Source organism: Cladophialophora carrionii (assembly GCF_000365165.1).
Source record: "Cladophialophora carrionii CBS 160.54 unplaced genomic scaffold supercont1.6, whole genome shotgun sequence".
NCBI classification, from domain to species: Eukaryota; Fungi; Ascomycota; class Eurotiomycetes; order Chaetothyriales; family Herpotrichiellaceae; genus Cladophialophora; species Cladophialophora carrionii.
This window is the reverse complement of record NW_008481831.1, coordinates 1,322,958-1,349,705: the sequence shown is the minus strand read 5'-3', so window position 1 is coordinate 1,349,705 and position 26,748 is coordinate 1,322,958. Positions and strand designations below refer to the sequence as shown.

The window sequence follows — 26,748 nt, the reverse complement described above, 5'->3', positions numbered from 1 at the left end:
GTTGTTGTGCTGATTCGTGCATGTGGTGCATAAACTCTCATACCACACAGTGAACACCTGGATCGGTCGACGCGGTCGAGGTTCAGGAGAGGACATTGAGACGATCGACCTGGAACCCACCGTCTTGCATTCTCAAGACTATCCATAAGGTATTCTTCATTCTCGATTGTCAACCGTGCACATTTCTCCGCGCCCGGCACCGAAACACAGTACGCAGTATAGAACGTACACAGAACGTACACATGCAGCACGAGTACCAGTCCTCAAGCAGACGGGAGCCACAGAGCGGTAAATCAATCAAGCACGCCCGTCCTCACCGTCCTCTCCCACTGATTCCTTCTGCCTTGGCTCCACTCACTTTGCAATTCCTACGAGTGCGAGTGCGAGTACGAGTACGCGTAATACAATAGAGAGTCCAGCATGCGTAATACCTCCTCCGTACCTTACCTAGGTGGTCTGGACTCGGTGACCGTAAATAGGTACTCGCGCCTACACACTACAGTACCTACTCGCATGGATGGGCCAGGACGCAGTACGTAAGCCCGTTCCCGCTGTGTCTCATACCCCCGTGCGCGCGCGGACCATGTCTGTCAGCACTGAATCGCTCCCAAAGCTTACAACGGCCTACGAGTACTACTGTACGCAGTGAGATAGTGTACTGAGTACGTACAACGGCTGGGGCGGCTGGGACGTTGTGCAAAATGTCTCGGAATACCAACAGTACCAACAGTACCAACAGTACCAACAGTACCTGTGCTACTACTGCTCGTACGTGGTACCATGCACAGTACAAGGTACAGTAGAGAGGAGCCCGGCTGCACGAGCCTTCGGAACATTCCGACCCTGGCTCGGTGCTGGTCTGCGCTGCAAATGCGAAAGGACGAGGACGAGTGGTAGTCGTCGTAGTACTACTACTTTCGGTACGTAGAACCACAGTAGGTACGGAATACTCCCACCCTCCATCGCACTCGCATGCAGGCAGGTAACAAGGTACTCCGTACGAAGTACAGATGCTGTAGATTCCGACCTTGCCCCTACCCCTACCCCTACCCCTACCCCTACCCCTACCCCTGCGCTCACGCTCACACGTCCGCTCTGAGTGAATCTTTGAGTCTCGGACCTCTCTCTCCAGCAGTCCACCCCGGCCGTGGCAGCTTCATGGGGTCACCGCGGTTTCCGTAGAGTGCCGTCTGAGGCTGTGCTGTGGTCTGCTGTGGTCTGCTGGGAGGACTCCGTACTGTGTACTCCGTACCGCGCACGAGTAGATGATTACGTTGAACATAGTGACGGCATGTACGGAGTATTTGGTCAATCAATGTTCCGCGTGGATTACTGCTGGCCCGTCAGCTTCACACCCTTTCGAACCCCAGAACCGTTGATAAAGCCTCTCGGAAGTCGTTCCTCAGGTCTGTGAGCAAAACTCAAATACCACGTCCTTGGCTTCTGAGAGGGGTTCAGACAGGCAGTCATTGAAATGGTTCGGCGAATAGTAGAGAAGACGCAAGCCTACAGTTGAAGCGGAACACACATGAGATTGATAATCAAAAGAATATTTAATCCTTTTCTGACTTCAAGATTAGGTAGATCCGTCCATCCCATAGCAGGGAGATAGATACCTTTCGATCCCGTATGCTCATTCCGTTGTCACCGCATCCCATTTCGGTCCACCTGTGACGTTCCACATGCCTGAGTTACACGGTGTTCGCGGCGGCTTTCTCACCAACGAACCGTGAAAACTCCGATCCGTGCCACTCATGGTCCCCAATAGATCTGCCGTTAAAACGTTGGACACTCCAGCTCTTGTGCGCATCGTGGCAGAAGCCCTTCCTTCTGCTTGTTGCGGCTCAACCTTGGAAGGCGGTCGGATCACAGAAGCGGCGACATCCATGTGCTGATTCGAGTGGAAGTATCCTCATGCTGTCGAGGATAAGACATTGCTTTGAGCAGGCCACCAGTTGATTTGCAGATGCTCATCCATCCGCTTCTTCCATATACAGGCCTCCTCTTCATCCATTCCGACATCCCTTAATACCCCTATGCGTCATGCAGCAATTCCCATAGTCCCAAAACTCCCGCTGAAATTGCTCCAAAGTGGTCGAGATAACACAAGCACGCTGAAAATGCACATGACGATAGATAGCTATATCACAAAGAATATGTTGAAACATAGGGAAAACCCCGGGGCTGCGTGGATCATCAAGCACGTATCCTTCGGGGATTGGTTAGACGATACTGAGAGAGGTCCACGACAATGGACTCTTGGTCACTAGAGTCGTCGACCTCGATCGTGTCATTAGCGAGTTCATGGCCAAGTGTTGAAACGGCTGGCGCGCTGAAGAATCCCTGAGGTTTGAGGCCGTCAAGTGGATGACTGATTGCCGGCGGATGTAAGGTCTTTGCAACGGCAATCTTCTGTGGTGGTAGAAGATCGAGCGAGGGTTGAGTTGACAACGTGCCACGTGATTCGGTTTCGTGATTGGACTCCGAGGCGGACGAGTCGGCGTGGACAGCTTCCTGTTCCTCTTGGAGCTTTTTGAGTGACGCTGCAGCTCTGGTGGCCTGTACAAGAAGTGCATCCAGTCTCCCCCGGATAGTGTCAAGCTCAGACTTGCAATCACCATCGCGAAGGAACTGGTGAGCTGCTGTCTCACATAGAGACTGGATTTGCTCCAGCTCTTTGTCAGCTTGAATGAAGCTCGCCTGATGGGAAGGCGGCTGGGGTGAAAGAGTAACCGATTTCTTGACTGACAGCAGGGCGGAAGTGCTCCGAGACATATTGGGAGGTCTGAAATCGTCGAACGCGGAAGACCCCAGGCCGCCATTCCCAGACAGTGTAGCCAGTGAAGGAAGCTGAAATCCTGTAGCTGCTGCCAGGGCATTCTTGCCTTTTCTCAAGTTGTTCCGGCCAAGTCCGACTTCTTTCACCATAGCATCCAACTGTTTCTGCAGGTAGCTGTCATAGTAAACGACGACGTGATTCCTGTTTCTAAACTTCTGCGGTCCGGAGGCGCCGGAACGAATCGAAGTGCCCGGCTTCCTCTTTCGTCGCGCCTGTGCGAACAGGTATCGAGTCCCAGCTTCCAAGGGATTTATCTCTATGGGACCATGCGACGACGAGTTGTCCACGTTCTCTTCACCACTGGCTTGATCATCGATTGAACCTTGCTCCTCGGTAGAATGGATCGAGCTGACCGAAGGAGTCTTCTTGCGCTTGGGTCTTGCTTGTTTGAGTAGACGAGCATACTCTGCGACAAACTCGGCATGCTTCTCGGCGGTATGCGTAGCCAAAGAGTCCAAGGTGGTTCGCCATTTGGGCAGATTGTCGACGAGGTAAACAAAGCTCGAATGGGCGTCCATGGCCTGAGCCATGACGGCGGCAGCGGCGGCGGCAGCAGCAGAAAGGAAGTAGATTGGTGTACAAAATGGTTGAACAGCTCAAGACATTGTTTCGGGGGCTTCAAGTCGTGCGAGGTGAGATTGCACTGACGGGAGGGGTCGGATGCTCGATGCGGTGTGCAGGTATGGGTCAAGGTCGAATGATACGGTGGTGTTGAAAAGAGCTGCGGCGGTCGGCGCAGATGCGGGCAGGTGTATGGCACGAACCCAATGCTCAAGCCACACCGCAGAATGTCGGAGGATGTGGGATTCGAGAATTGCGGTCGAAGTAGAGTTGAGCCGGTTCGAGTTGTTGAGGAGCGGCGGGAGTGGCTTGAGGGTGGGAGTTTCGAAGTATAGTTGTATGGATGGAAGAGGGACAAGATGCGGTGTCAGATGTGAGCAATCACTGTAACGCAACGTGGTGGATGATCCCCAATGTCAGTGCACAGCTGGTGCAGGGTTTTGTGCCGTCCACGACCGTTTGAAGAAGATTAGCTGCACGCTACTCCGGAAGCAGCAGTCGGACTGTTCAGATCAACACGTTGGCGAGTAAGCTGTCAAGCGCGAATCTCGACGGGAATGCGACAGTAAAAGGCCAGAGAAGCCTGGAGACTGCGGCGGGAAGGGCCTCTTCAAATCTGAATGGCAGCGTAGCGACCGAGTCGTGCTAGGGCATCTTCCGTTTAGGCGTGGGCCAGCGATGCAGGAGCCACCCGGGGGCACGATGGGGGCCTCCAAGAGTTCCCTATCACCAAATCAGGCCTTAACCCCAGTATTGGGCCACGACTCACTTCGCACAGACGGGCCAGAGATCTGCAACCCAGTAATCTCTGGAGTGATTCCTCTTGCCCGCTTCGACGTTACTGTCTCTTCTCAAAGAGCGAGCATTCTGCACACTTCGGGTGTCAAGGCGGCCCCCAGAAGGTGCCAGGCCAGGAAGATGCTTGGTGACATCGCAGATTCGCGGTGATTCACGGCGGTCGGGTTCTGCCTGCCCCGAACAGGGCAAGCGTCATTCATGCCAAGCCCCACCTTGGGCTCTTCGCACACGCTGGCGGCTTGTTCCAAGCCTGTTCGTGTGAAAATGCTCAACCAACGAACGACTCGACTCAGTCGACACCGGCCAAACTCCAAACCCTTGTCCACCTTTCCACCTCCCGCCCGGTCCGTATCGCAGCTTGCCCAAAGAGGTCTCTGCATCCCACCGCGCAACCCTGCTTTCGCGAAACAAGGTTCCTTCGCTACTCCATGGTTGACGCCATGGGACAGCACTATGCTGGAGTCGACCTAGAACCCTGAGTCCTCGGTACCGACTGCTGAAGATTGAAGGGCGGCGTGCTGTGCCACTACACTCTTTGCACTATACCGGCACTAGGTAGTCGTCTGGGTCACGATGTTGCGAGTTTCATGGAAGCAGCCCCTCCGTGCTGGATGCGTGCCTTGCGAGGGCGGAGGTAATCCGAGCCAAGTTCGGATAGGATGTCGAAACGATATTCACCTGGCTTGGGCTGACCATCGCGCACTATTGTGTCTTGCAGCCAAAAGGAATAGAACCATCGTAGACTCCAACAATAATTGCATGCTGTCACACATGATCTCCACCAGTCATGGGTAAGGAATCACACCCAAAGCAGACCAGCAAACAGCCCCAGCCAGAAGCTCGGCGAGCAGCTAGGCCAACAACTGCAGCAAGACTTGTGCAGAATTAAACAATCAGCAGCAGCCAACGCATGTCCCGCCTCGTTGACAAGCAATGGATGTTGCAGGGTCGATCAGTACATGAACCACTACCAGACCTCCTCCGAGCGTGCGTGGTCTGCAAGCCATAGACGCCATCATCTCTGAGATGTGTTTTTACCCCCACGAATGTGCTTGATATTCACGACAATTGGTCCCAGACTCCGCAACTTCTCTCCGGGTCGCAGCGGCATTGGTTGCACATCATTGCAGCGAATCCGTACCATGTGTGTTCTACTCGAGGCCCAAGGCTGCCGATGCAGAGCACATGACTCACATTCTGTCTCACCGACACTTGACACTCTGCAGCTCTGGGCCTCAAACGTGCCCAACATGAAGTGCTTCAGATCCAACAACTGTTCGTAAGTGGATCATGCACCAAAAGCCATGTTCGGGCCTGAAGATCATGAGGTCTGGTGGCTGCAGCAAGACTGCTCCACTGGAGATTTCTCCAATGGCGGGCAACAAATGTCACAGTGAGTCGTCCTACTGTCACGGCTGTGGGCTTGTGGCTTGGGGCAGCCTTTGAGATCTGGAAGTATACCTGCGTGACGGCTGTCGTTGTCACTCACCCTCGCGCTCGTGAGACACGCATCCTCGAGTTTGACAACGGCCTCCGCCATCCTCCATGACTCTGGGATTCTCCCATTATAACATGCCCTGCACAGTTCAGGTGATCTCCTGATACCTGGCGCTAATGTCTCATTCCCGCCCTGCAGTCTCGCCTGTCACCATGCCGCAGAAACGACAATTTCCCCAGGGAAATGCAAATGACAATCGGCCTTCTGCAAGCGAGGTTGAACTATATCTCGCTAAGTACAAAAGACCTGTAATAAAGGTCGAATTTGAAAACTCATCGTTTCGATTGCAGTGGTAGAAGACGTCGACAGATGCCATCGTCTTTGCTCACGTTGAAATATCGAAACCCTTTTTAAAGTTCAAGGCACAAGTGAGGCGCAACTTAAGCCAGAGACGGCCTGGAGATCCGCCGGAAGTGCTCCCGGCGAGCGTGCTTCCCGATGATCATCAAACACGCCAGTGCGAACCTCGCCCTTGAAATGTTCTTCAGCCACGAGCCCTACGACGCCAGCTTCACCTAACTGAGTAATAGCCCTATCAGGCAAATAGCGGGGACAGAGGACCGCGGAGCAGGGCACCGAAGTTGGCATGGCACACGACAAATAAATCACTTTGCAAGTATATATCGTAGCACGTGAGTGATTCAGTGGTTTGTGTTGATAGACACAGGGATAGCAAGTAGACCAGATAGGTATATTAATTGGCGCTGACATGGCTACAAGTTCGAAATGTGTCTTATACATACTCCGCGGCTTCGATAAGCATCACCTCTTCAACCGGCGCACCATGACTTGCAGGGACCAACGATGGGAGCATTTCCATGCTTGATGATCTTCCGAATGCGTGCTGTGGTAGATGCGGCAAAGACTAACTGTAACTGGTCCCCGAACTCCCCGGGCTTCTTGATAAATGTATTAACGAGCCCCTGAACAGGGAGCGACCATTCTCCACGAGAAGGAGAACTTCGGCTCCGGGAAGGACGATGGGGCAAAATTGGCATCCTGTCCAATAGAGGAAGTTCCTGCAGTGTGCACGAATGAGCTACTGAACGGCCCCTGCCACCTGCCGAGGCTGGCGGCGCTAGTCTCCTCTAGGCTCTTACCTGCCCACAGAGAGACCGCGTTCGCAAATGCGAGCGCGGTTCCGACACCGTTGGCATGTGACTTGCTAGCTCGTTCTGACTCTTCGATCACCAAGGCCTCGACAAGCTCCAGCTACTGAGACTTGAGATTTCTCTCCCCTGCAGCGTCCCCCGGCCACCGAGCCCTCACCGACGGGCTGACCATTGGGAGTTGTTGCAGACCTCCAGGCATTGTTGAGATGAAACTCTCAATATCTTTCAAGCCCAAGGCACCTCCAACCAGCTCTCGTACTGTGGATGCGTATTCTGTAGCTGAAAGCCAGAGGTCGTTGGACCAACCTAGCCGGCCATGCCAAACTATCGCCTCGAGCGTCGCATCTTCCCGTGTACGTTCCGTGCCGTTATCAACAGGAACAAGACATGTCATTGCTGAAGAGGGATAGTGCTGTGCGCCACAGTTGACACCAGAGCGGCATCGAGTAGCCCACCAAGAGAAGAAGACGAAGCATGCGTGTCAGGTAAGGGCCAGGATCCACTGATCCAGATCAGTTCTTTTATCATGGCAAAGAATTTCGAGATATCTCTGTACGGGTGTGTCAACCAAGGGGACAATAAAAGGTAGAGCAGTACCGTGGCTGGACCACACGTCAGAGTCTGCAAGAATCAATTCACTACGTTTCCGCTATTGGAATGCTTCGAAGATGTCTCTTCGACGAACAACCACGAATCACAAGAACTCTGGCTGTCGTCCAAGCCAGCGGCCAACTGGAAATATTCCCGAGCACAGAATTGCCATTGTCGCTGGGAAGGTCTTTCTGCTTGCGGCGAAAGACTCTCTTCGACAATAAGACGAGAGAGGTCTCCGATGCGACATGGTCCCTAACCGGCGGCCATTGTGTTCTGCATGACCGAAGTTCAACGTGCGCTTTTGCGACCGCCTACAACCCCGTCGGACGACAGGCTTCTCTCCTCTTTTCAAGGCCGATGTTATCCACTCACGCCTCTGCGCTGGGCGGGGCTTACTTTGGCTTTTGCGGTGCTGCGTGAAGTCTCCCGCGGTCTTCTTAGGTAAGAAGCAAAAGGCGTGAGGCGCTGGAGAGGACACATCCCCAGAATAGGCATCGATACTCGATCGTTTGGCGTCCCTACGTACCAAGCATCGCCGTATAAAGTCAACAGGCTTGCGAGGTAGTTCCAGGAGGATCTCGTTGCAATCGAGGTTACTATAGCTCGTTTCAATGCAGACGCCTGATAATCGATCAATTTCTCCGTCGCAATGTCATTCGGGGTCAGAAACTTGGCCCCTCTCTTTGCTGCCGCTGGAAGAGCTCCCCAAGCTCACGAGGATGAGATATGCTCTGACCCCGAGAACCCTAGTTCGACCAGTCTGATCAACGATGCTTTGTCTCTTAAGCAGAAGGGTGCTGGCTTGGCCCTGCCATAGACCGCCACAAGGCAGCAAACATCTGGAGGCGACTCCTATCCGCACATGCTGGCTCACAGCTACCGCTAGTGCGTGGCTTTGTCGAAATTCTCCGGTGGTCTATGTATTGGTTGTCCAATATGCAGTGAGCGTTTCTTAGCACTCTGCAAGAAGTGTGAGAGATGAACAGGTACTGTAGGCGCCCTGTTCTGTGTCTCTGCTCGCTACAGGTGAGGCGCCAAGGCCCGATTATGATAGCAGCTCCAACCAGCAACCGGCATCTCCACCTATGAGCTCAATGATGCGATAGCACTTCGAATCAACTCTACGGGTAATGAGTACAGTACGAGAACGCAGTCGACACTGCAGCCTCATCCCATAGCAACCACGTGCGCTTAGTCGCTGTTCAGTGACTGTCCTCGACCCTCGCCTGCATCCTCGTATCAGCTCCTTCACGAGCTTGCGCTCGTTGCCATGTCATTGTTTGGCTCGTCTCCCACCGAAGCTGCGCCTCTGAACGGCAAATCGCTGTTTGGCGACGAGCCAGCGCGTGCGCCAGCCGTCTCCTCTCTCTTTGCCGATGATGGCGGGGACTCCCCGTGGTCAATGCCGACACCCAAGAAGAATGCCCGACAGAATCTCGTGAAGAACCTCCTCCCTGCGACCGACGTACCGGAAAGCTATGTCGATGCGTACGACGCTGTGTTGAAGGCGAATGAGAGGACAGGAGTTGGCATCGGCTTGGCTGGCGTCAAGCGCCTACTCCAGAGCAGCAATTTGAGTGAACAGGAGCAGTCGAAGATCTTGAACTTTGTCATACCGGGCGGCCAGGAAAGTGCGAACGGAGTGGGCAGGAGCGAGTTCAATGTCCTTCTCGCTCTTATTGGCCTGGGTCAGGAGGGCGAGGACATCACCCTCGACGGGGTGGATGAAAGGAGGCGAAGTAAGGCTACAGCGTCTTCGGCCCAATGCGTAGAGATTAACCATGACTAGAACTGCCGGAGCCCAGGATCGACTACCTAGACCAGTTACGATCGAATGCCCGGCCGCCCGCGCCCTCTCCTCCCGCAGCCAAATCCACCCCGGTCAGAGCACCGAAGTCTCGACAAGAATCATTCGGAGCAGACCCGACGGCAGATCCGTGGGGAAGTCCGTCTACCAACAGATTGCCACTTCCATCGACAGCTGCTCACACCATGTCGACGAATGGTGTCGCCGAGGACGGTGCCATGAGCACTCCGAATGGCATCGCAAGGACGACAAGCGCATTCACAACTGGCGAGAGCCAAGGGAGTGGCGGCGGAAGTCCCGTGGCTGAGCGCCCATCGGACAGCGCAGGTACTGGCTGGAACAGCTATAATGGAAATTCGGGTGGCTTCGCGGAACAACCAACACTGGGTGGGGGCTTTGGCGATCTGGGGAATAACTCGAGCCGCCAGGGTCGAGATCCTCAGAGCGCTGTGTCGCAAAGCATTAGTCTGCCACCAGGGACAGGCGAGAGCGTGACGATAACAATGTTACCCGAGAAGGAGGGCATCTTTCTGTTTCAGCATCGCAATTACGAGGTCAAAACACTCCGAAGAGGCAGCAGCGTGGTCCGACGATACAGTGATTTTGTCTGGTTACTTGACTGCTTGCAGAAACGCTATCCTTTCAGACGCTTACCCCTCCTACCTCCTAAGCGCGTACAAGGTAAGATCTGACCGACCAGAATGGGGGTGGAGCTGATTATGATCGTTAGTTAACGGGTCACATCTCACAGCCGATGCAGCAGTTTTTCTCGATAAGCGCAGACGAGGACTTGTTCGGTTCACTAACGCGCTCGTTCAACATCCGGTCCTGAGTCAGGAAACCCTGGTGGTCATGTTCCTGACTGTGCCAACGGTACGCTTCCCGTTCTGACCATGCCAATGCGCAGATTGATACTGATCGCATGTCCAGGAACTTGCAGTCTGGCGCAAGCAGGCGACCATCTCCGTACAAGAAGAGTTTGCCGGCAAAGCGTTGCCGCCTACACTAGAAGACAGCCTGCCATCCAACCTCCCTGACCTTTTCGAGCAAGTCCGCGCCGGCGTGCGACGTTCCGCAGAAGTTTACATCAACCTCTGCATTTGGATGGAGCGATTGGTCAAACGCAACGAAGGGCTTGCGTCAGATAGTTGGAAATTCTCCCAGGCTGTTTCTAACCTTACGGAAGCTACCGGGGACAGCTACGCCATTGATCCAAACGACGTACCTCTTCTGAATGAAGGCATCAAGTCGACGGCTAAGCACCTCGCTACTACCCAGACCTTACTCGAAGACGAAGCCAAGGCCTGGGATAATGGTGTTTTGGAGGATTTGAAGTCGATTCGCGACAATTTCGTGTCGATGCGCGACATGTTCGACCGACGAGATCGATATGCTAAAGACAACATCCCTCAACTCGAGAGACGGATCGAAGCCTCAGAAAACAAGCTACAGCAGCTACGGCAAAAGCCACCAGGACAAGTGAAGCCAGGCGAGATCGAGAAAGTGGAGAGCAGTATCATGGCCGACAAAGAGAGTATTGTGCAGCAACACGCACGAGGGGTATTCATCCAAGAGTGTATAAGGGACGAGATTGTGACTTTCCAAACAACCATCTACGCCATCAGCCGGATGCATCAGGACTGGAGTCAAGAGCGGGTCAAGTATGCTGAACTGCAGGCGAGCAATTGGCGGAGTTTGGTCGATCAACTGGAAAGCATGCCTCTGGGAGAATGAGAATGCCTGGGTTGTGCCCAAAGTTTGAACAAGACTATTCTTTTGTATCGTTATTACGCTGGAGAAGTATATTCTTGGGCGCTGTTCGGCGAGCGTGAGCGCCCACAATACATAATAACAAGACAAAGCTATGGTGTGTAGACAAGCGAAAGAAGGCCGGTCCCACCTGTAGGCCTTGGGTCAATTACTGCAGTGGCATGAGGCGGGAGAGCGTGTAAGAGGCAGTCAAGGGAATGACACTGTCTTGTGGCACTGGATACTCCCACGTCAGGAATTGTCCCGTTATGCAACCTCGTCATCACCTGGTAGTTACCTAAATTGGATTGTGGTCCTCTCGATGCGAGTAAAGGTCCTTCCTCTTACTAGAGCTTTGAGCGTCTGAGATGCTTGTTGGTATTGCCTCGACCGTCCTGGAGTGTCTCGCCGGCTCTCGAATCGTTCTCGAATCGTTTTCGAAGGCAATCTCACCTGGCGGCTGCTGAACGAGTCTAGCCCGAGGCAGCCTTGCCCGGGCATCAGGCAGCCAATCACGTCCGACAAGGCTGAGGGTCTTGGCAGTTTCGACGCGTTTGCGCAGACTTCATCCGCGTCTGTCTGGCCTCCCATCAACAAGTCCATGCCCGCCTCTCAACTCTTCTTGGAAGCCTCGTCTGTGTCTGCGCCTCAGCAGTTCCGAAGCGTCTGTGGCGGAGAGGATATCTGCCCACACCTCCGGTCGTCAGATCTTTTGCGGCTCTGGCACTGAGCTAGCCTCGCGCTGGTGACAATGGAGCAGCAGGTCCTTCAGCTTCTCCAAGCAACGACCCGCCCGGACACTGCCGTCATTAGAGATGCCGAGCAGAGTCTTCTGCGGTTATACCCTCAGCAGGATTTCCCATTTGCGCTCTTGACGATAGCTTCACACAACGACATTGAATCCAGTTCGCGGAAAGCGGCATTGACTGCTCTGAAGAACTATATTTCCGCCACTTGGTCACCGCAACTTGACGAGACTTTTACAGGGCATGTTTATCTGAATGATGAAGCCAAAGCCCGGGTTCGCGATCAAGTCTTCGCCATCTGCACGCTCGAGGGCAACCAAGCTCCGAAAGACGCCACAATCCAAGCTCTAGCCGCTGGTGTCGCCAGTAAGATCGCCACGGTCGACTTTCCCGATGCATGGCCTTCGTTGTTCCCCTCGTTGCTCACCATCCTCAACACTTCAACCGACGATGCGCCCGTTCACGGCACGCTACGAGTGCTAGCGGAACTGGTCGACGAGGGTCTGACAGAGGAGCAATTCTTCATGGTCGCTCGAGACCTCGTCAATGGCTTGCAGCATGTAGCAGTGGACAGCAATCGCGGCTTGATCGTCAGGGCTATGACTCTCAATGTCTTCCGAGCATGCTTTGAGATGTTGGAAATGGTCATGGCCGATCATGGGGCGGCGGTGAAGCAGTTTCTAACCGAGTCCTTGAAAGCTTGGATGCCGTTCTTCATGGAGACACTAAAGCAGCCACTTCCAGAGGTCGTCAAGCCGGATGATGCGCATCTCAGAGGCCTGGTGGCGTTGAAGGTGCAGGTAGTAAAGGCACGTCCGGAGACGACATCACCATGGAGAACACAACTAACTGCATATTAGACGCTGGACAAACTCAGATCGGTCTACGTACAGGCCATTTCACCCCATGCAACTGCGCTCTTCGAGATCGTATGGCAAGAACTATCGAGGCTCGCCACTCCGTATGCACAACTCTTCATCGAAGGCACCGCAGAAGGCAAACTCGTCGACAGCGACAACCTCCCCTGCAGCCTCGACGCGCTGGTCCTCGAAGAACTCGACTTCCTCCAAATCACCATCAAAGCCCCTCCTGTTCGCAAGGAACTCTCCGCACAAATGCAGCAGTTCGGCGACGCACAGCATACCGTCCCTTGGCTCCAAGAACTCATCCGCGTCCTCGTTCTTTACGCCAGAATACCAAAGGAGGAAGAAGCGCTCTGGGAGTACGATGCCAACCTCTACCTCTGCGAAGCCGCCTCCCTGACGGCGAACTACACCCCCCGAGCAGCATGCGCAGAACTCGTAGTGCGGAGTTTAGGCGAATGGTTAAAACAGCTTCCCATCGTTGCGATGCTGCATTTCAACCAACGTCACCTTCAGTCCGCTGCCACGTGGAAAGAACGCGAATCCCTGCTCTACCTGCTCAATCAGTCACTGAAAGACATGGAGGAAGTCTCTGGCAAACTCGATCCGCAAACTGCATCTGTGACCCTCGAGCAAGTTTCTTCAGCACTGCAAGACCCTAACCTGTTCATGCGTGCCGCCGCTCAAATGGTGCTGGGATGTTTCTTCAAGATCACGAGCAACAACGCAGATTACGCATCTGCCGGCGCCGCAGCATTTGCCAACGCCATCACCGCTTCGGCAAGCGATCCTTCGGACGTGGTGAAAGTGGCATGCTTCTTGATCCTGCCAGATTACATCGAAGCCTTGCCTAGAAATATCACGCAGCCGATGCAGTCGGCCATCATCAACGTCATCGGTGAATTCATCTCGAGCCGAGATCTAAGAGATGAACTTGAAGACGCCGACGACGTCAAAGCCGCTTTGATCCAACTCCTGCGCGACGCCATCATGCTTGACACGTCAACACTCATGTCGCCCGAGAACAATGCCATCGACCTGTTCTTCACCCTTGCAAGTGATGGCGCGAGCAATTTCCAACTCTTCACGCTGCTCACCGAGGCATTCGAGGGCATCGTCTCCTCTGTCTCCACCGCCGGCCAAGATCAGTACATCCGGCTGTGCGCAAAGACAATACCTTCACTGACGGGCGCGTTTGACATTGCCAACATAACGCAAGAATCCGCGCTGACCAACCTCGCCGCCGAACTGGTCTCGGCGCTCGCCGAGTTCGGATCTGATCCACTGCCTGCGGGCTTCGTACAAGCCGTCATGCCGAAGTTACAGAGAGTGCTGATGGAAGCCACAGAGGCCGAACTCGTCCGCCCCGCCACGCTGGCATTGAACCACATGCTCAGCAAGGGCACTGCGCAATTCCTCGAATGGAGAGACAGCACGGGCAAATCCAGCATCGAAGTCACGCTGACCATCATCAACCGCCTGCTCAACTCCCCGGACGTGGACGAGAACGCGGGCCAAGAAGTCGGCGGGCTTGCCTCGTCGCTTGTCTCCAAGTTCGGCGCCGACAAGATGGGCCCCTATCTCATGGACTTGCTCCGCGCCGTGGCCATCCGCCTCGCCACCGCGGAGCGCATCCAATTCATCCAAAGCCTGTGCATGGTCTTTGTGGGCCTGGCGCTCGCGGCGCCGAAAGAAGTCGTCGACTTCCTCGCCGAGGTGAACATCAACGGCCAGAACGGCCTCGGCGTGGTGTTGACGCGCTGGCTCGAAAACTCGGTCCACTTTGCCGGCTTCGACGAAGTCCGGCAGAACGTCGTCGCGCTGAGCAAGATCTTCGCACTGCACGACGAGCGAGTGCGCGCCGTGCACGTCAAGGGCGATTTGATTGTCGACGCCGCCGCGGCGAGCAGCGGGCGCATCAAGACGCGAAGCCAGGCGAAACTCAACCCGGACCGCTGGTCCAGCATTCCCGCGGACCTGAAGATTCTGAAAATCATGGTCGACGAGCTGGCCAGCGCGGCGACGTCGCGGTTCCCGGACCTGGCGGCCGCGCAGGCTGCCGCGGACGCGCTCGACGAGGAGGACGACGAGGCCGAGGATGCGGACGAGTGGGAGGACGTCGGTTCCGCGGGGGCCGTGGATCTGGCGAGCGCGGCCGTGCGCGGCGATCTCATGTCGTTGGCCAAGGAGTTTGGTGGCGACGACGGGGCCGGGGCGTCTCCCACGGGGAGTCGGGCCCGCGACGAAGAGACGGCCGAGTACCTGCTCAATTGGTTCAAGGGGGAGGCTGGCAAGGAGCGCTTCCTCGGCCTGTTTGAGCAATTGTCGGGAGAGGAGAAGGGCAAGCTGAGAGAGCTGGTTGCTTGAGACTTACATACATGCGTCGGTTGAGCCTGAGATTGAGCGTAAAGATTGAGCATGAGCGTGAGATTGAGCCTGAAATTGATCATGAAACCGAGCATGAAATTGAGCGGGTATTTCGAGCGCGAACTCGCTCGTGAGCTTTTGCTCGGAAGTCGCATTGTTTGGCGCTTGAACGCAAAGACACGGGTACAGATTACAGCAATTTATTTCCAATGGAGCTACGTACTCGTGTGCGACGCCTGAAGCTTTCACTCACTCACGCCCGTATAATACAGTACATCTCATCTTACATCTTACGGAGTACATGCATGGGGAGATATTCCCTAAGTGGAAGATGCCTGCCCTGCCGCCCATATGGACTCGAGTCTTTCATCGAACTTGGCGACTGGACCGGCATAATTAACATTACAACATCCAACATCCGACGTCTCGCACGATGAGCAGTACGAGCAGTACTTACTTCGGATGTGAGGAGGAGTACAGAGGACCGGGTGGCCGTACGGAGGATGTGGTGGCAGGAGGCACTGGTGTGCCTGCGTACCACAAGAGGTTGCCCGGGGTAACGGGTGCAGTCACCTATTGTCCATAGCCAGTAGTTTGCAGTCTCGAGACAAATAGAATATACTTGAGCAGAGAGAGCATCCCTCGACTTCCCCCTTTGCAGAGTATACCGTACTCGGTAAATTATTGTAAGTACAAGTACAAGTGTAGGGGGTATATACTTGATATCTATCAAGCCCGTCCGAAGCCAGCCTAAATAACATACCTACGTACGTACGTATGTACGTCTACATATATGTAGTGGCTACAGGTCATCCACCTCCTTTCACGCGAGGATTAGTACTTCGGATGTGAGGAGGCACTGGGTTGCCATACACCATACATTATCGTAAGTACAAGTACGGAGTGTAGGGGGTATATACCGAGTACAGAATCTATCAGGCCCGTCTCAAGCCAGGCCAAATAATATATAGATGTACATATGTACACACGTATTTACATACATACATATATACATACAGACATACATACATACATATATACATACAGACATACATACATACATATATACATACAGACATATATACATAGTGACCACAGGTTATCTACCTCATTTTACGTGAGAGTAATCTTGCGTATGGAAGGAGTACTCCATACAATTCCAACACATTCATGACGTATATACATACATACATATTGTTAGTACAGAGTACAAATAGGTATGTACGTGTCAAGCTCGTCCTAAGCCTGCCTAGGTACCCAAAATACCTACATCGATCACTATACATGTGCATGGAACGCAACAAATCCTCGTGGTGATTCATGTTTTCCTACGCACGTGCATAGTGCATAGATACGTATTGACAGTCATCCACCTCACTCCTCAGCGCTGGTCATCCACTCACTTCTTCAGCGCAGCCGTTCTCTGCGCCCCGAATTTCTCATGCCATTTCCCCTTCTTGCGGGCCTGGGATTCCACACGTGCGGCCTGGACCCCATTCGAAGCGCCGTCGCGGCCGCTACTTAAACACCGTCTGAGCACCTCTTCGCCGTGTGCATCCTCCCCGATCTCCCATTCAGGGGAGCCCGAGACCAAGGCGCGGGCATCACACTCTCGCGTCCATGATTCGGGAAGCAGATCCGTCCACTGGGAGAGGAACTGCGCGAGGCTGATGGGTTGTGTATCGCCGCGCAGAGACCGCAGCATCCAATGGCCTACGAGGTCGCGTGTCTTGCCAGGGTCAAGTCTCAATCTCGAGCTGTGTCCCCTCGTAGCGGCAGTGGTCGCGTCGTTGGCATCATCATCCTTGCCAGGTAATTCCTCAAGCAATCGATCGAGATCGGAATCTGGGGGAAGGTGGAAACGGGGTATCGACAAGTTGTCGGCTCTTGCGTAGCGAGCATAGTCACCCGCGTCGAGGGAGAGGTGTCGTAGTATTGCGACAATGACGTTTGTCTGCAGGTCTGCTTCTGGGTTGGATTTTGAACCACTCGCATCGACTATCTCCGCCAGTAATCCATGTAGGGCGGTACACTCCACACCGGCCCGTCCGTCCAGATGAACTTCTGAGATGGCGCATTGCTGCATGAAGACCCTCCAGCATTTGAGAAGGAGGCTCGTGGTCGGGATGAACAACGTGACACTGCGTTCTTGATGTTGTTGCCCATAGTCTGCGACCTGCACCACGGGTCCGGACGATACTGATATTCCGAAGACGAAGAGCCGGTTCATTGCTTCGAAGATGGTCTTAGTCGGCGCGGGGATGTTCTCGAAGACATAATGCAGTAATGAGGAGGATTGATTGCCTGACGACAGTCGTGCGCCACTGGCACCGATACTGACACCTCCTGCAATAAGCTGATCATCCTCGTTTTCTGCATCGCCACAGAAGGGCACCATCTCACGCAGCATTCCATCTACATCGCCTTCCGCAGGTTTCACTTCGATGAGTTCGAGGATATTCTTCACCTGGGCAATTGTCGTGATCCCTCCATTGCTTGCGGTGGCCAACCTGTCTGCATCGCTGGAATCGGTCGCTTCTCCGTCTCCATTGGCGTGTTCTTCTGCCTCGGTCATGAGCGTATCGCCGTCGCCATCCCCATCTCGGTCCGCTTGCCGCTGCCTCTGCATCTCCTCTGCCGAGATCCATTGCGTGATATGCACGCTATTGCTCGTGCTCACCTGCTTGACAGCCCAAAGCTTCTCGTCGGAGCATAAATGCAGGAAGCCCTCCCTGTCCGCTTCCCCTGCGCGACCCTCTATCGATCGAGAGGATTCCCGCCGGGTGGAGGTGGATGCGGAAGCGGAAGCGGAAGCGCGGGACGAAGCCTTGAACCACAATCTCCGCCTCTTGCTTGCTGCATCTCTCTGGGCCTCGACAACGTCGACCAGTTCAGGCGACAGCTCGAGCAGGCGGAAACTCTGCTGTGGGACGGTCAGGGAAAATGGCACGGGCGGGAAGTGTGAAGACTGTGAAGAAGCCATGGTTGTGACCTGATTTGTCCTGGAATCAAGGCCACAAGGGCGAAGCTGAGCTCGGTGATTTGTGCTGCCCTGCCTCTTAGGATCCAAGAACGACCGTAGTGACCGTGAAGGACTCACACCGCCAAATGACAAACCCCGTCAAATCTTTTGGTCGACGCGTCCACATTGGGACGCGTCCATACAAGCCTGACGTCAGATACTACGAGACGGTCAGGTCACGTGATTTGTCCAAACAGATGAGAACTGCCCTGTGAAATATCAAAGGAATATATTGCTTTGCTACAATGTGATCAATATGGAGAAGTCTTCTCCAGATCCGCTTGGACGCCAGTGAAAATACTCTGACCGATGTTCTTTCAAGGTCACAATCGAGCGCCCACCACCCACCGCCAACATTTCCATATTTTGTCGTGTACAGGTCAAGAGAGGCTTCTCTCTGACATGGCCAATAAACCGACTGATGGTCCTTGCACCTTTTGCCCGGCCTGAACAATGAACTCCTGAACTCGCCTTCTTTGATGCATATGCTTGCTGAAGGTGATGTGATCGCTCGCTTTCTATCCCGTATCCCCCAGTCTTTTCTTTTTCCTAAACCCATTCGCTTGTTGCTCCGAACCGTTGTATCCTCAGTGATCAATTGCAAACGTCCGTCCCGATGGAATTGATGTCGTGTTTCTCGTCATTGCTCAGCCATTCTTAGCACCATCCGCTCCTTGGGCGGCTGGGACTTCCTTCTCGGTGGTTTCCCCGTCCGCGGCCGGGTACTGACTGCCGTCGTTCTCCTTCGGTCCGCCTCCCATCATGGCTTCCTTGTCCTTCTCCCACTGCGAGCCGACTTGTTTGAATTCATCTTCGAGTTTCTTTGCTTGCTCGGCCTTTTCTTTCTCCTGTTTCTCTCGTTCGCGTTTTTCTCGCTCCATTTCCTCCATGTGTCGGATGTCATCCACGGACGGTTCGTACAGATGCCACACTGTGTAGTGCGGTAGACCGACGACTGAGAACTTCATGCGCTTAGCCATCTTTCCGAAGCCTTCGGTCTCCGCGTGTCGCTCGAACGAGAAAGCTGGGAAGTGGGCTCCAGCGCGGAACACTCGAGCTTTGGCAAGGATGGAAACACCGCCGACACCATCGAGCTCCATCTCAACGTCCGGGTCTCCGTATGGGTCGCGAAGGTAGGCCAGATGAGGCCGCCACGTGGCATACTCTGCGTAGCCTTCGACAATGACAGCGTCTTCATCCAGAGTCTCTGCCAGAGCGATGGCCGTTTCGGATTCTTGCCAGGAGTTGAGGTCGTAGGGCTGTTCACCCCCTAGCCAGTCCGGAAGGGGACGCCAGATATCTATGACCATGGATTAGCATTGCCGAGGAGAATGTGCGAAGGCAGACTTACTGGGCACGATGATGTCCTTGTCATGCCTCATCAGATCCTCAATAATGGTGTAAGGGCAGGTTTCCACGTCCGCATCTCGCCAATAGACCCAACTGTGGTACGGTCTCAGCGCGGCACTGAGGAGCCAATTTCTCGCCCGCGCCATGAGCTTCCTCCGGCTGGCTTGCGCAGCAAAGCCATGTCTGCTTTCCACGTCTTGGCTGACGGCTTGTCCAAAGTCCTTGTGAATGACGGAGATCTCGCCGTATGGCTGGGAAGGGTCTGGGTCATTCTGAACTTCGTCAAGCAAGCGGGAGAGAAGTTCCTCGGTGTCGTCCTTGGAGTCGGATACAAGGAAGGCTAGGTCGATGAGATGGTGGGGATAGGTGAAGTTCCTCAAATGTTCAAAGAACATGGGCAGATGGGGTGCGGCGTCTCGGAGAGGAGTGCATAACAGGACCCGTTCCTCTCTTTCCCATCCTACCGACGTCCCTTGCACGTCCTCTAGGTCGTAATATCGTAGTGTTTCGATGTCATCGTAATACGAGGCAGGAGGCGAGCTGCTTGAGAGAAGCGAGAGGGTCGATGAGGAGGGGAACAGGAAGTAGAAGGCGAGTGAGAGTACCGCAAGTGCAAACAATCCCAATCGTATCAGACGAGACCTGCTATGCAATGCTCTTCTCCGTGGCTCGAACTTTCGGCTGAATGAAGGATCTGCTTTTTCATCTTCGAGCAGGTCGGGCATTCCGAAGATGTACTTGTTCTCGAGGTCCCCTCGATCATTGTAAGGGTGGTAGAAGTCATCATCTCGTTTCTTGTTGGCGGCGTAGCCGTTGACAAAGGCGTGATGCCTGTTCATCCCTCCGACTCATCCCAGCCTCCCCCAACCGTTGGCCAGCTCGTCTATGGCTCTTGTGCAGCAGTAATTCGAAGGAGGACAATTGAGGTGACGGGCGGGCAGCAGGTGCGGAGGTCGAAGTCCGAGTTCGAATCCTTTGTTGTCTAGCACTAAAGGAATATGAAGCAAGGGTGATTTGAGGCGAAGAGATCGAAGAAGGCGGGCCTAATTGCAGCAATTGAGGGAACTTGAAGGCGCGTTGTGGATCTCGTGAAGGGGACGCAGGGAACGAAGAATCGAGAAGCCAGATGTGGAGTTGCAGTTTGGACCAGCGACGAGCACCTCGTACCACTCACTCACTGCATGTCAGATCCGAGGAACACAAGAGGACCAATCTCAAATTTCACTATGAAGGAATCTGACTGTCACTGAACTGCTGTCGCGGACTGCGCATTGCGGACTGTGGACATTCGACTGCAGACCGACATGGTTCCTGCCGCTAAATTTGTATGACATGACGCGGCGCTACCGATTGTGGCCGTGTGCAAAAACATACGGAGGTACTCCGTACAACTCCTTTCCTTCTATCCATCTAACCGGCAACGGCATTACTCAGTAAGCTGCCTGTAAACATGACATCCACTTCATTACATTGACTATAGCCGCGACGACCTACATCGCAATGGGCCACATAGCAATATATTCGAGTCCCCACGATTGGGTATCCGACCAGTGGCGCCGGCACAAACATGTCACTCTTGTCGATACAGCTGCACTCAGCCATGCGTTAGTGTTCAGAAACCTGGTCGAGCATTTGGATCACCATTCATCACGTCGCCCATAATTCTGACTTCGGAACCCTTTACCACGGACGCGAGTTGGCTGGCACTGTTCGAGTTTTCGGCAGCGACGTGTTGGATGCGGCCATTTTCGTCCGTCACCGAGGTGAATAGGGTCACAAGAGCACTGGATTTACACTTTCACGTTCCTGCGTCTCGTGTGAAGGACAGTCAAGAGCACAGAAACGGGGCTGTCCAGGTCCTACTCAGTGGCACGAGAACAAAGGGGCTCCATAGCCTGAAGAAGTTGCGTCGGGCTGTCAATTCCGACAGAGGAATGTCACTTATTCGACCGTCGAGCGATGCGCCATTTGGCAGGGTATAGTTGCAACAGTCATCGCTGCATTGCTCAGTGATATTGGCGGTCAGGTCGACACAGGCTCCACACACTGCCACGGTTGGAATCACTGGCCAAGTACAATTTCCGGTCGAGCACGTCAACGGTAGTTGAGTCTGGTTCTGGTTCATGATGCCGTTATAGACATCAGATTTGAGCTTGAGATCCCCGACGGTCGGGTAATCGCTCGTCTGCGTGATGAAATGGCTCGGGTCATAGCATTCACTTCTCGCAACGACTGGAAGGCCACTCTGGTACGGGGCGACATCGTCACGGAAGCGGATGGCAAGGATCTGCTGAGCGAAGGTATCGAAGCCCAGCAGCCGGATCGTGGTGATGGCTCCAAGTGAAGCTAGATGCAAAGACTTGCGTACCAACAGCTGGAGTGCGCCCCATGCACCTCTCGATGCATCGTCAAATCTCTCGAAATCACACAGTTCTCTTGCACGAAGCACTCTTTGTCCCTTCTGTCCGATGCCAACGAGCCGATTCCACTTGCCTTGCCTGATGGCCGGTGTCACGCCCACGAGCAACGACGCCCTTGCAATTGAGACCAATAGAGCGACAAGACCGTTCAGAGTAAGACTGGTGTACGGCCACCTCGTCTGTAGTTTGGCATCATAGTATGCTAGCACGACAACGATGGCAGCGAATGCCGCAGATGTCAGAATCGTGGACCATAGTTCCAGCCTCCATGGGCCACCGATGTTGAACATCCGTGTCGGGAATGTAGACTTCTGAGAATGAGGCTGCTTCTCTATACGGCTTTTGGTAGCCATAGGTCGCTGAATAGACGACGTTTCAGAGGCCGGTGGGGCGGCATTCTGTAGTTCGTCTGGCAACGCTGCCCTTTGATAGCCATCTGTAGACACTCCTCGATCCTGTACCTCCGTAACGTCCGCGGTGTGGCTGGGTGCCGTGCTCAACACAGCACTTTCTAGGATCTCAGATGCTGCTGGCACCGGTTTCCTAGGTACAGCGTGTGTGCCAGCTGGCGACGACATCCCCACATGCGGTGGATTCAAGCAGTGCTACGAACTCTGTGCTAACCGCGACGGCCTTGAGCAGCGCATGCATGGCTTGCGACACACGATATATTGTACTCTTCCAACCTGTATCTCCAGCCTGATCGGCCCCCACGTCGTGCGCCGCGATTGTCTGGTGTGGTGCCACAAAGGCACGCTGCAGACGGCAGGGCAAATCGCAGGCTGCAGAAGGGCTTGGCGCATTGTTGCCTCGCTGGCTAGGCGTGGAGCAGGAAAATATAGATTTGTACGGAGTACGGAGTCTGTCAAAGAGGGCGCTTCAATTCTCGTACTTGGCTTTTCTGGCCACCGGCGACGAGCTCGGCCGTGATGATAAGGGTTGATGAACAGCGGCAGCCCTGAGAATACAGTAAGTAGTCCGTGGCTTCGGCATGATGCGTGCCTCTCTCGACGCATACATAATCCATTTCGATCTCACGAGAAGCGACCGAGACGCGGCCTGAGTCGAGATAAGTGTGAAGACAGAGCAGCATGAGAGAGACTCTCGTGGACTCGTTATCCGCGAGTTTGTGCCAATCCCGCTGATTGTTATCCTGCAAGAAGTCTAGCAAGCATCTAAGCGACGAGGCGCAACCGAAGCAACTCTTGGAGGATCTTGTCGCCGAGCTTGGCCTGAAGCCGAGCTGCGCATCCCGTGTACGCGCAGTGATCTGAGCGTGAAGCTTTGAGTCAAGCCCCCCACAAGCGGCGGTCGATCTTGGCTGACGCACAAATTGACGGGCCCACCGAGTCGCTCAACCTCAACGGAACTTTCGCCAGGCCTGCGTCCGATCTCAGAATCCTCAACCACTCGCTCCATTCTTGTCCCACTTGTTCTGGTCGCTGCGGAGGCGACGGTAGTCACTACGTAACTCGTACACTTCGCCTAGAGATGCGACCCTCCCTCCATGCTTCTCTTGCTATTGGATCCCCTTGTCATCGACGGGCCGCGTCCCGCTCATCTGAGTCTTCTCAGCTCTCTCAGGTCATTGCCATGCATCCGACCAACCTTAACAGACGCCTCGCACGCCACAGCCAGCGCCCTGGCTGTCGCCATTCGCGTCAACTCTCAATTGTGCGGCGTCCTGCACCCCACAACCCAACCGTCTATGGCGTCACTCTGCTCCATTCTTGCTACCAAATCTATACACCATGAGTCCATGATTCTGTCCACGTTCTGCGAGTTTGCCGGGCGATCCCCAACCTGCTTGCTGTTTAGTTTCATGCGCCCGTTGCATCAGAAATTTGCCTTTGTTTTGCCTTTTATTAACCCTCTACCCTCGCAGAGATTTCTACATCGTGGTTTACTTCTCGCGGGAGGCGCGATCTCTATTCTTCCACACCTCAAGCACCGAACCAGCGGAACTCATATGCAGGCGACGGCTCCCATAATTCCAGATTCCCTTCACCTCACCTGTTTCATACGGGTCATCCGCGCAGTCAAGTGGCGTTGAGCTATCCTCGTTAGCACCATTCAACGATCCAGCAACAACTTAGACATATCAAGACCAACATGTCCGATGTGCGCGAAAAGGGCGAGCCCGGCTTTGGCGAAGGCGGCAGCTTCAACCCTAACGGGAGCGTCGACCTAGAACGCAGAGGCTCAACTACCGTGCATGGCCGCAAAATGAGCAGGATCGGGCCTCCTCCAAAAACGGGTTCGTTCTCGCTGCCGGATTCATCAGGCTCGGATGATGACTATGGGAAACTGGTTGCGATGGAGGCCGACAACGCCATCAAGTACAGAACGTGCTCATGGCAAAAGGTTGGCTGCGTTCGAACGCCATCTTGTTACAATTGCTGACAAGCCGACCAGACCGCTGCTCTACTCTTCTCCGAGTACATTTGCTTGGCGATCATGTCGTTCCCTTATTCGTATTCCATTCTCGGCTTGGTACCTGGTCTGATTCTCACCGTGGTCCAAGCCGCTTTCGTTCTCTACACATCTTTGGTGGTCTGGGAATTGTGAGTCCTTGAGAAAACCTCGACCCCGGCCTCCCGATTTGTGACGGTTCCTGTTCCTTTTCGCTAACAAACAATGTAGCTGTCTGCGCCATCCTGAGGTATTGGATGTTTGTGATATTGGCCAAGTAAGTCGCACACCGTCCATGTGTTGCCCCTCTCAATACCTATCTATGCTCATCGAGACTGGCAGATGCTCTTTTGGAACAAGAAATGGGCCTGGTATTTTACCGCCGTCATGTTCCTTTTGAACAACACCTTCATCCAAGGGCTGCACGTCCTTACAATCTCCCGCTATCTCAATACCATGAGCAGTATGTGCCTGACCCAATACTTGCACGGGTAACCGAACCCACTGACATGTGCCAGACCACAGCGTCTGCACCGTTGGCTTCGCCGCCATCGGTGCCGTCATCTCGTGGGTTTGTTCCATGCCCCGGACCTTTAACGCGCTCTCAAAGCTGGCCGCCGTGTCTGCATTTTTCACGTTCGTCAGCGTCATTCTCGCAGCTGCCTTTGCCGGAGCAGAAGGCAAGCATGGTACCGCCGGCTACAACCCGGATCCGAATCACGTCAACGCCAACGGCGTCAAGTTGGGTGGTGAGCCACTCGTCCTCGCGGTACCCGTGGCCGGCACAACCTTCGTCGCAGGGATGAATGCGTTCTTGAATATCAGCTACACTTTCATCGGTCAGATCACGCTGCCTAGTTTCATTGCAGAGATGAAGAACCCCTACGACTTCCGCAAAGCGCTCTGGCTGGTTACCATCTGTGAAATCATTCTGTTCAGCTTGGTTGGCGGCATCGGTGAGTTTCACGTGCAGACCACTCCCACAGGAGGGGCCGATACTGACTGACGGTTCCGATAGTCTATGGCTACACCGGCACCCAATACAACACGGCACCCGCATTCGGCAGCCTTGGCAACGACATCTACAAGAAAGTCTCGTTCTCGTTCATGATCCCAACCCTCATCTTCCTCGGCGTCCTGTACGCCTCGGTTAGCGCCCGATTCATCTTCTTCCGAGTCTTCGAGGGCACAAAGCACAAGACCCAGAACACCGTGCTCGGATGGGCAGCTTGGGCCGGGATTCTCGCCGTGACCTGGATCTTTGCCTTCATCATCGCCGAAGTCATTCCCTTCTTCGCGGATCTGCTATCCCTGATGAGCAGTCTGTTCGATTCCTTCTTTGGGTGGATCTTCTGGGGCGTCGCCTACCTGCGGATGCGGAGGGCTGACCTGGGCCCGGAATTCTACAAAAAGAGAGGCCTGCGAGGGTGGATCGGATTCCTGATGAACATTTTCATCATTATTGTGGGAATCTATTTCCTGGGCGTCGGCACTTATGTGAGTATATCCGCGTTCACACTTGTTTCTTTACACGCCGACCACGCGCTGGTTTCTGTGATGCATGGCAACGCGACTGAGACGATTACTGACGTGCTTCGCAATCCTAGGCTTCCGTCGACAGTATCATTCTTGACTACCGTGCGGGTAACGTCAAAGGCGTCTTTACGTGTGCAGACAACTCGTTATGAGATCCTCGAGCTCGACTATGCTGGAGGATATTTCTTCCCATGTGCGCTTCGATGTCACGGAACGAAACGGGTGGTTTTCTGCACGCGTTGCGCAAAACCGTCCGCGTGGTGGTCAACACACAGCCTTTTCACGGAGGGTCCAACGTGGCCTGGTGCCAGCTTTAGGAACTAGGGAGATCGCGCTATCGGCAAGGAAAATTTTGGTAGCGATACCGAAGGTATGTGTAGGTACGGGACGACAATCGCAATAAGGTGGAGGTGAAATCTTACCGGCTGGAAGCTATTGTAATAGAGTACAGTATACGCAGTACAACTTGTGGCACATACATACCTACCTAGGTGATAACCCGTACATGGAGTACGGTCGTGACAATACACAGCGGTTCAGATAAGCGGACCTTGACGTGACTAATTAGTCGACTTCTCTGTGGGTGCCTGTATATACTGTACCTCGATGCGTGAGCACCAGAATCATCATTTCTACCAGGTACCAGGGATTCATATAAGAGCATTTTCCTTCCGCGCCAGATCAACAGAATGGGAGAGAGAGAGAGAGAGAGAGAGAAAGAGAGAGAGAGAGAGAAAGAGAGAGAGAGAGAGAAAGAGAGAGAGAGAGAGAAAGAGAGAGAGAGAGAGAAAGAGAGAGAGAGAGAGGAGGGGGGGAATCTACAGATGAGGGTCACGTCGCGTCCAACAACGCTCCTCGAGCTCACAGATATACTGTACCTGGGTACTTATTGTGTTGGAAACGAAGGCACGAGCAGGGATACAAAAGATTCTTCTCTTCCTACAGCATCGTCATGGGAGCATTGGGCTCCTGTAGCGTCTCGATAGGCTCAGTTGCCCTCAGGTCCCAAGAGTCAGGATCGTCATTCCTACACACTGTACGAATACCACTGTGCAATACCTCAAAGGAGCGATG

General features: G+C 54.1%; 7 protein-coding genes across 7 annotated transcripts; 3 read left to right on the top strand and 4 right to left on the bottom strand.

Annotated features, from left to right (window-relative positions):
- Positions 1-2,196: 2,196 nt before the first annotated feature.
- On the bottom strand, positions 2,197-3,369 carry G647_07451 (uncharacterized protein; the record flags this gene model as incomplete). The annotated part of the gene is made up of 1 exon (XM_008731766.1): positions 2,197-3,369. One exon carries the CDS (start codon positions 3,367-3,369, stop codon positions 2,197-2,199), a length of 1,173 nt encoding a protein of 390 aa, XP_008729988.1.
- A 5,303-nt stretch (positions 3,370-8,672) lies between these two features.
- Positions 8,673-10,943, top strand: G647_07450 (uncharacterized protein; the record flags this gene model as incomplete). Its single annotated transcript, XM_008731765.1, has 4 exons — positions 8,673-9,141; positions 9,192-9,890; positions 9,940-10,082; positions 10,140-10,943. 4 exons carry the CDS (start codon positions 8,673-8,675, stop codon positions 10,941-10,943), a joined length of 2,115 nt encoding a protein of 704 aa, XP_008729987.1.
- A 766-nt stretch (positions 10,944-11,709) lies between these two features.
- Positions 11,710-14,934, top strand: G647_07449 (uncharacterized protein; the record flags this gene model as incomplete). Its single annotated transcript, XM_008731764.1, has 2 exons — positions 11,710-12,507; positions 12,565-14,934. 2 exons carry the CDS (start codon positions 11,710-11,712, stop codon positions 14,932-14,934), a joined length of 3,168 nt encoding a protein of 1,055 aa, XP_008729986.1.
- A 1,399-nt stretch (positions 14,935-16,333) lies between these two features.
- On the bottom strand, positions 16,334-17,917 carry G647_07448 (uncharacterized protein; the record flags this gene model as incomplete). Its single annotated transcript, XM_008731763.1, has 1 exon — positions 16,334-17,917. The coding sequence occupies one exon, from the start codon at positions 17,915-17,917 to the stop codon at positions 16,334-16,336; it is 1,584 nt and encodes a 527-aa protein (XP_008729985.1).
- A 686-nt stretch (positions 17,918-18,603) lies between these two features.
- Positions 18,604-20,145, bottom strand: G647_07447 (uncharacterized protein; the record flags this gene model as incomplete). Its single annotated transcript, XM_008731762.1, has 2 exons — positions 18,604-19,256; positions 19,308-20,145. 2 exons carry the CDS (start codon positions 20,143-20,145, stop codon positions 18,604-18,606), a joined length of 1,491 nt encoding a protein of 496 aa, XP_008729984.1.
- Positions 20,146-21,134: 989 nt separating this feature from the next.
- G647_07446 (uncharacterized protein) lies at positions 21,135-22,304 on the bottom strand (the record flags this gene model as incomplete). Its single annotated transcript, XM_008731761.1, has 1 exon — positions 21,135-22,304. The coding sequence occupies one exon, from the start codon at positions 22,302-22,304 to the stop codon at positions 21,135-21,137; it is 1,170 nt and encodes a 389-aa protein (XP_008729983.1).
- A 1,534-nt stretch (positions 22,305-23,838) lies between these two features.
- G647_07445 (uncharacterized protein) lies at positions 23,839-25,826 on the top strand (the record flags this gene model as incomplete). The annotated part of the gene is made up of 7 exons (XM_008731760.1): positions 23,839-24,090; positions 24,142-24,290; positions 24,370-24,415; positions 24,481-24,601; positions 24,657-25,094; positions 25,157-25,635; positions 25,746-25,826. 7 exons carry the CDS (start codon positions 23,839-23,841, stop codon positions 25,824-25,826), a joined length of 1,566 nt encoding a protein of 521 aa, XP_008729982.1.
- Between the last annotated feature and the right edge of the window lie 922 nt (positions 25,827-26,748).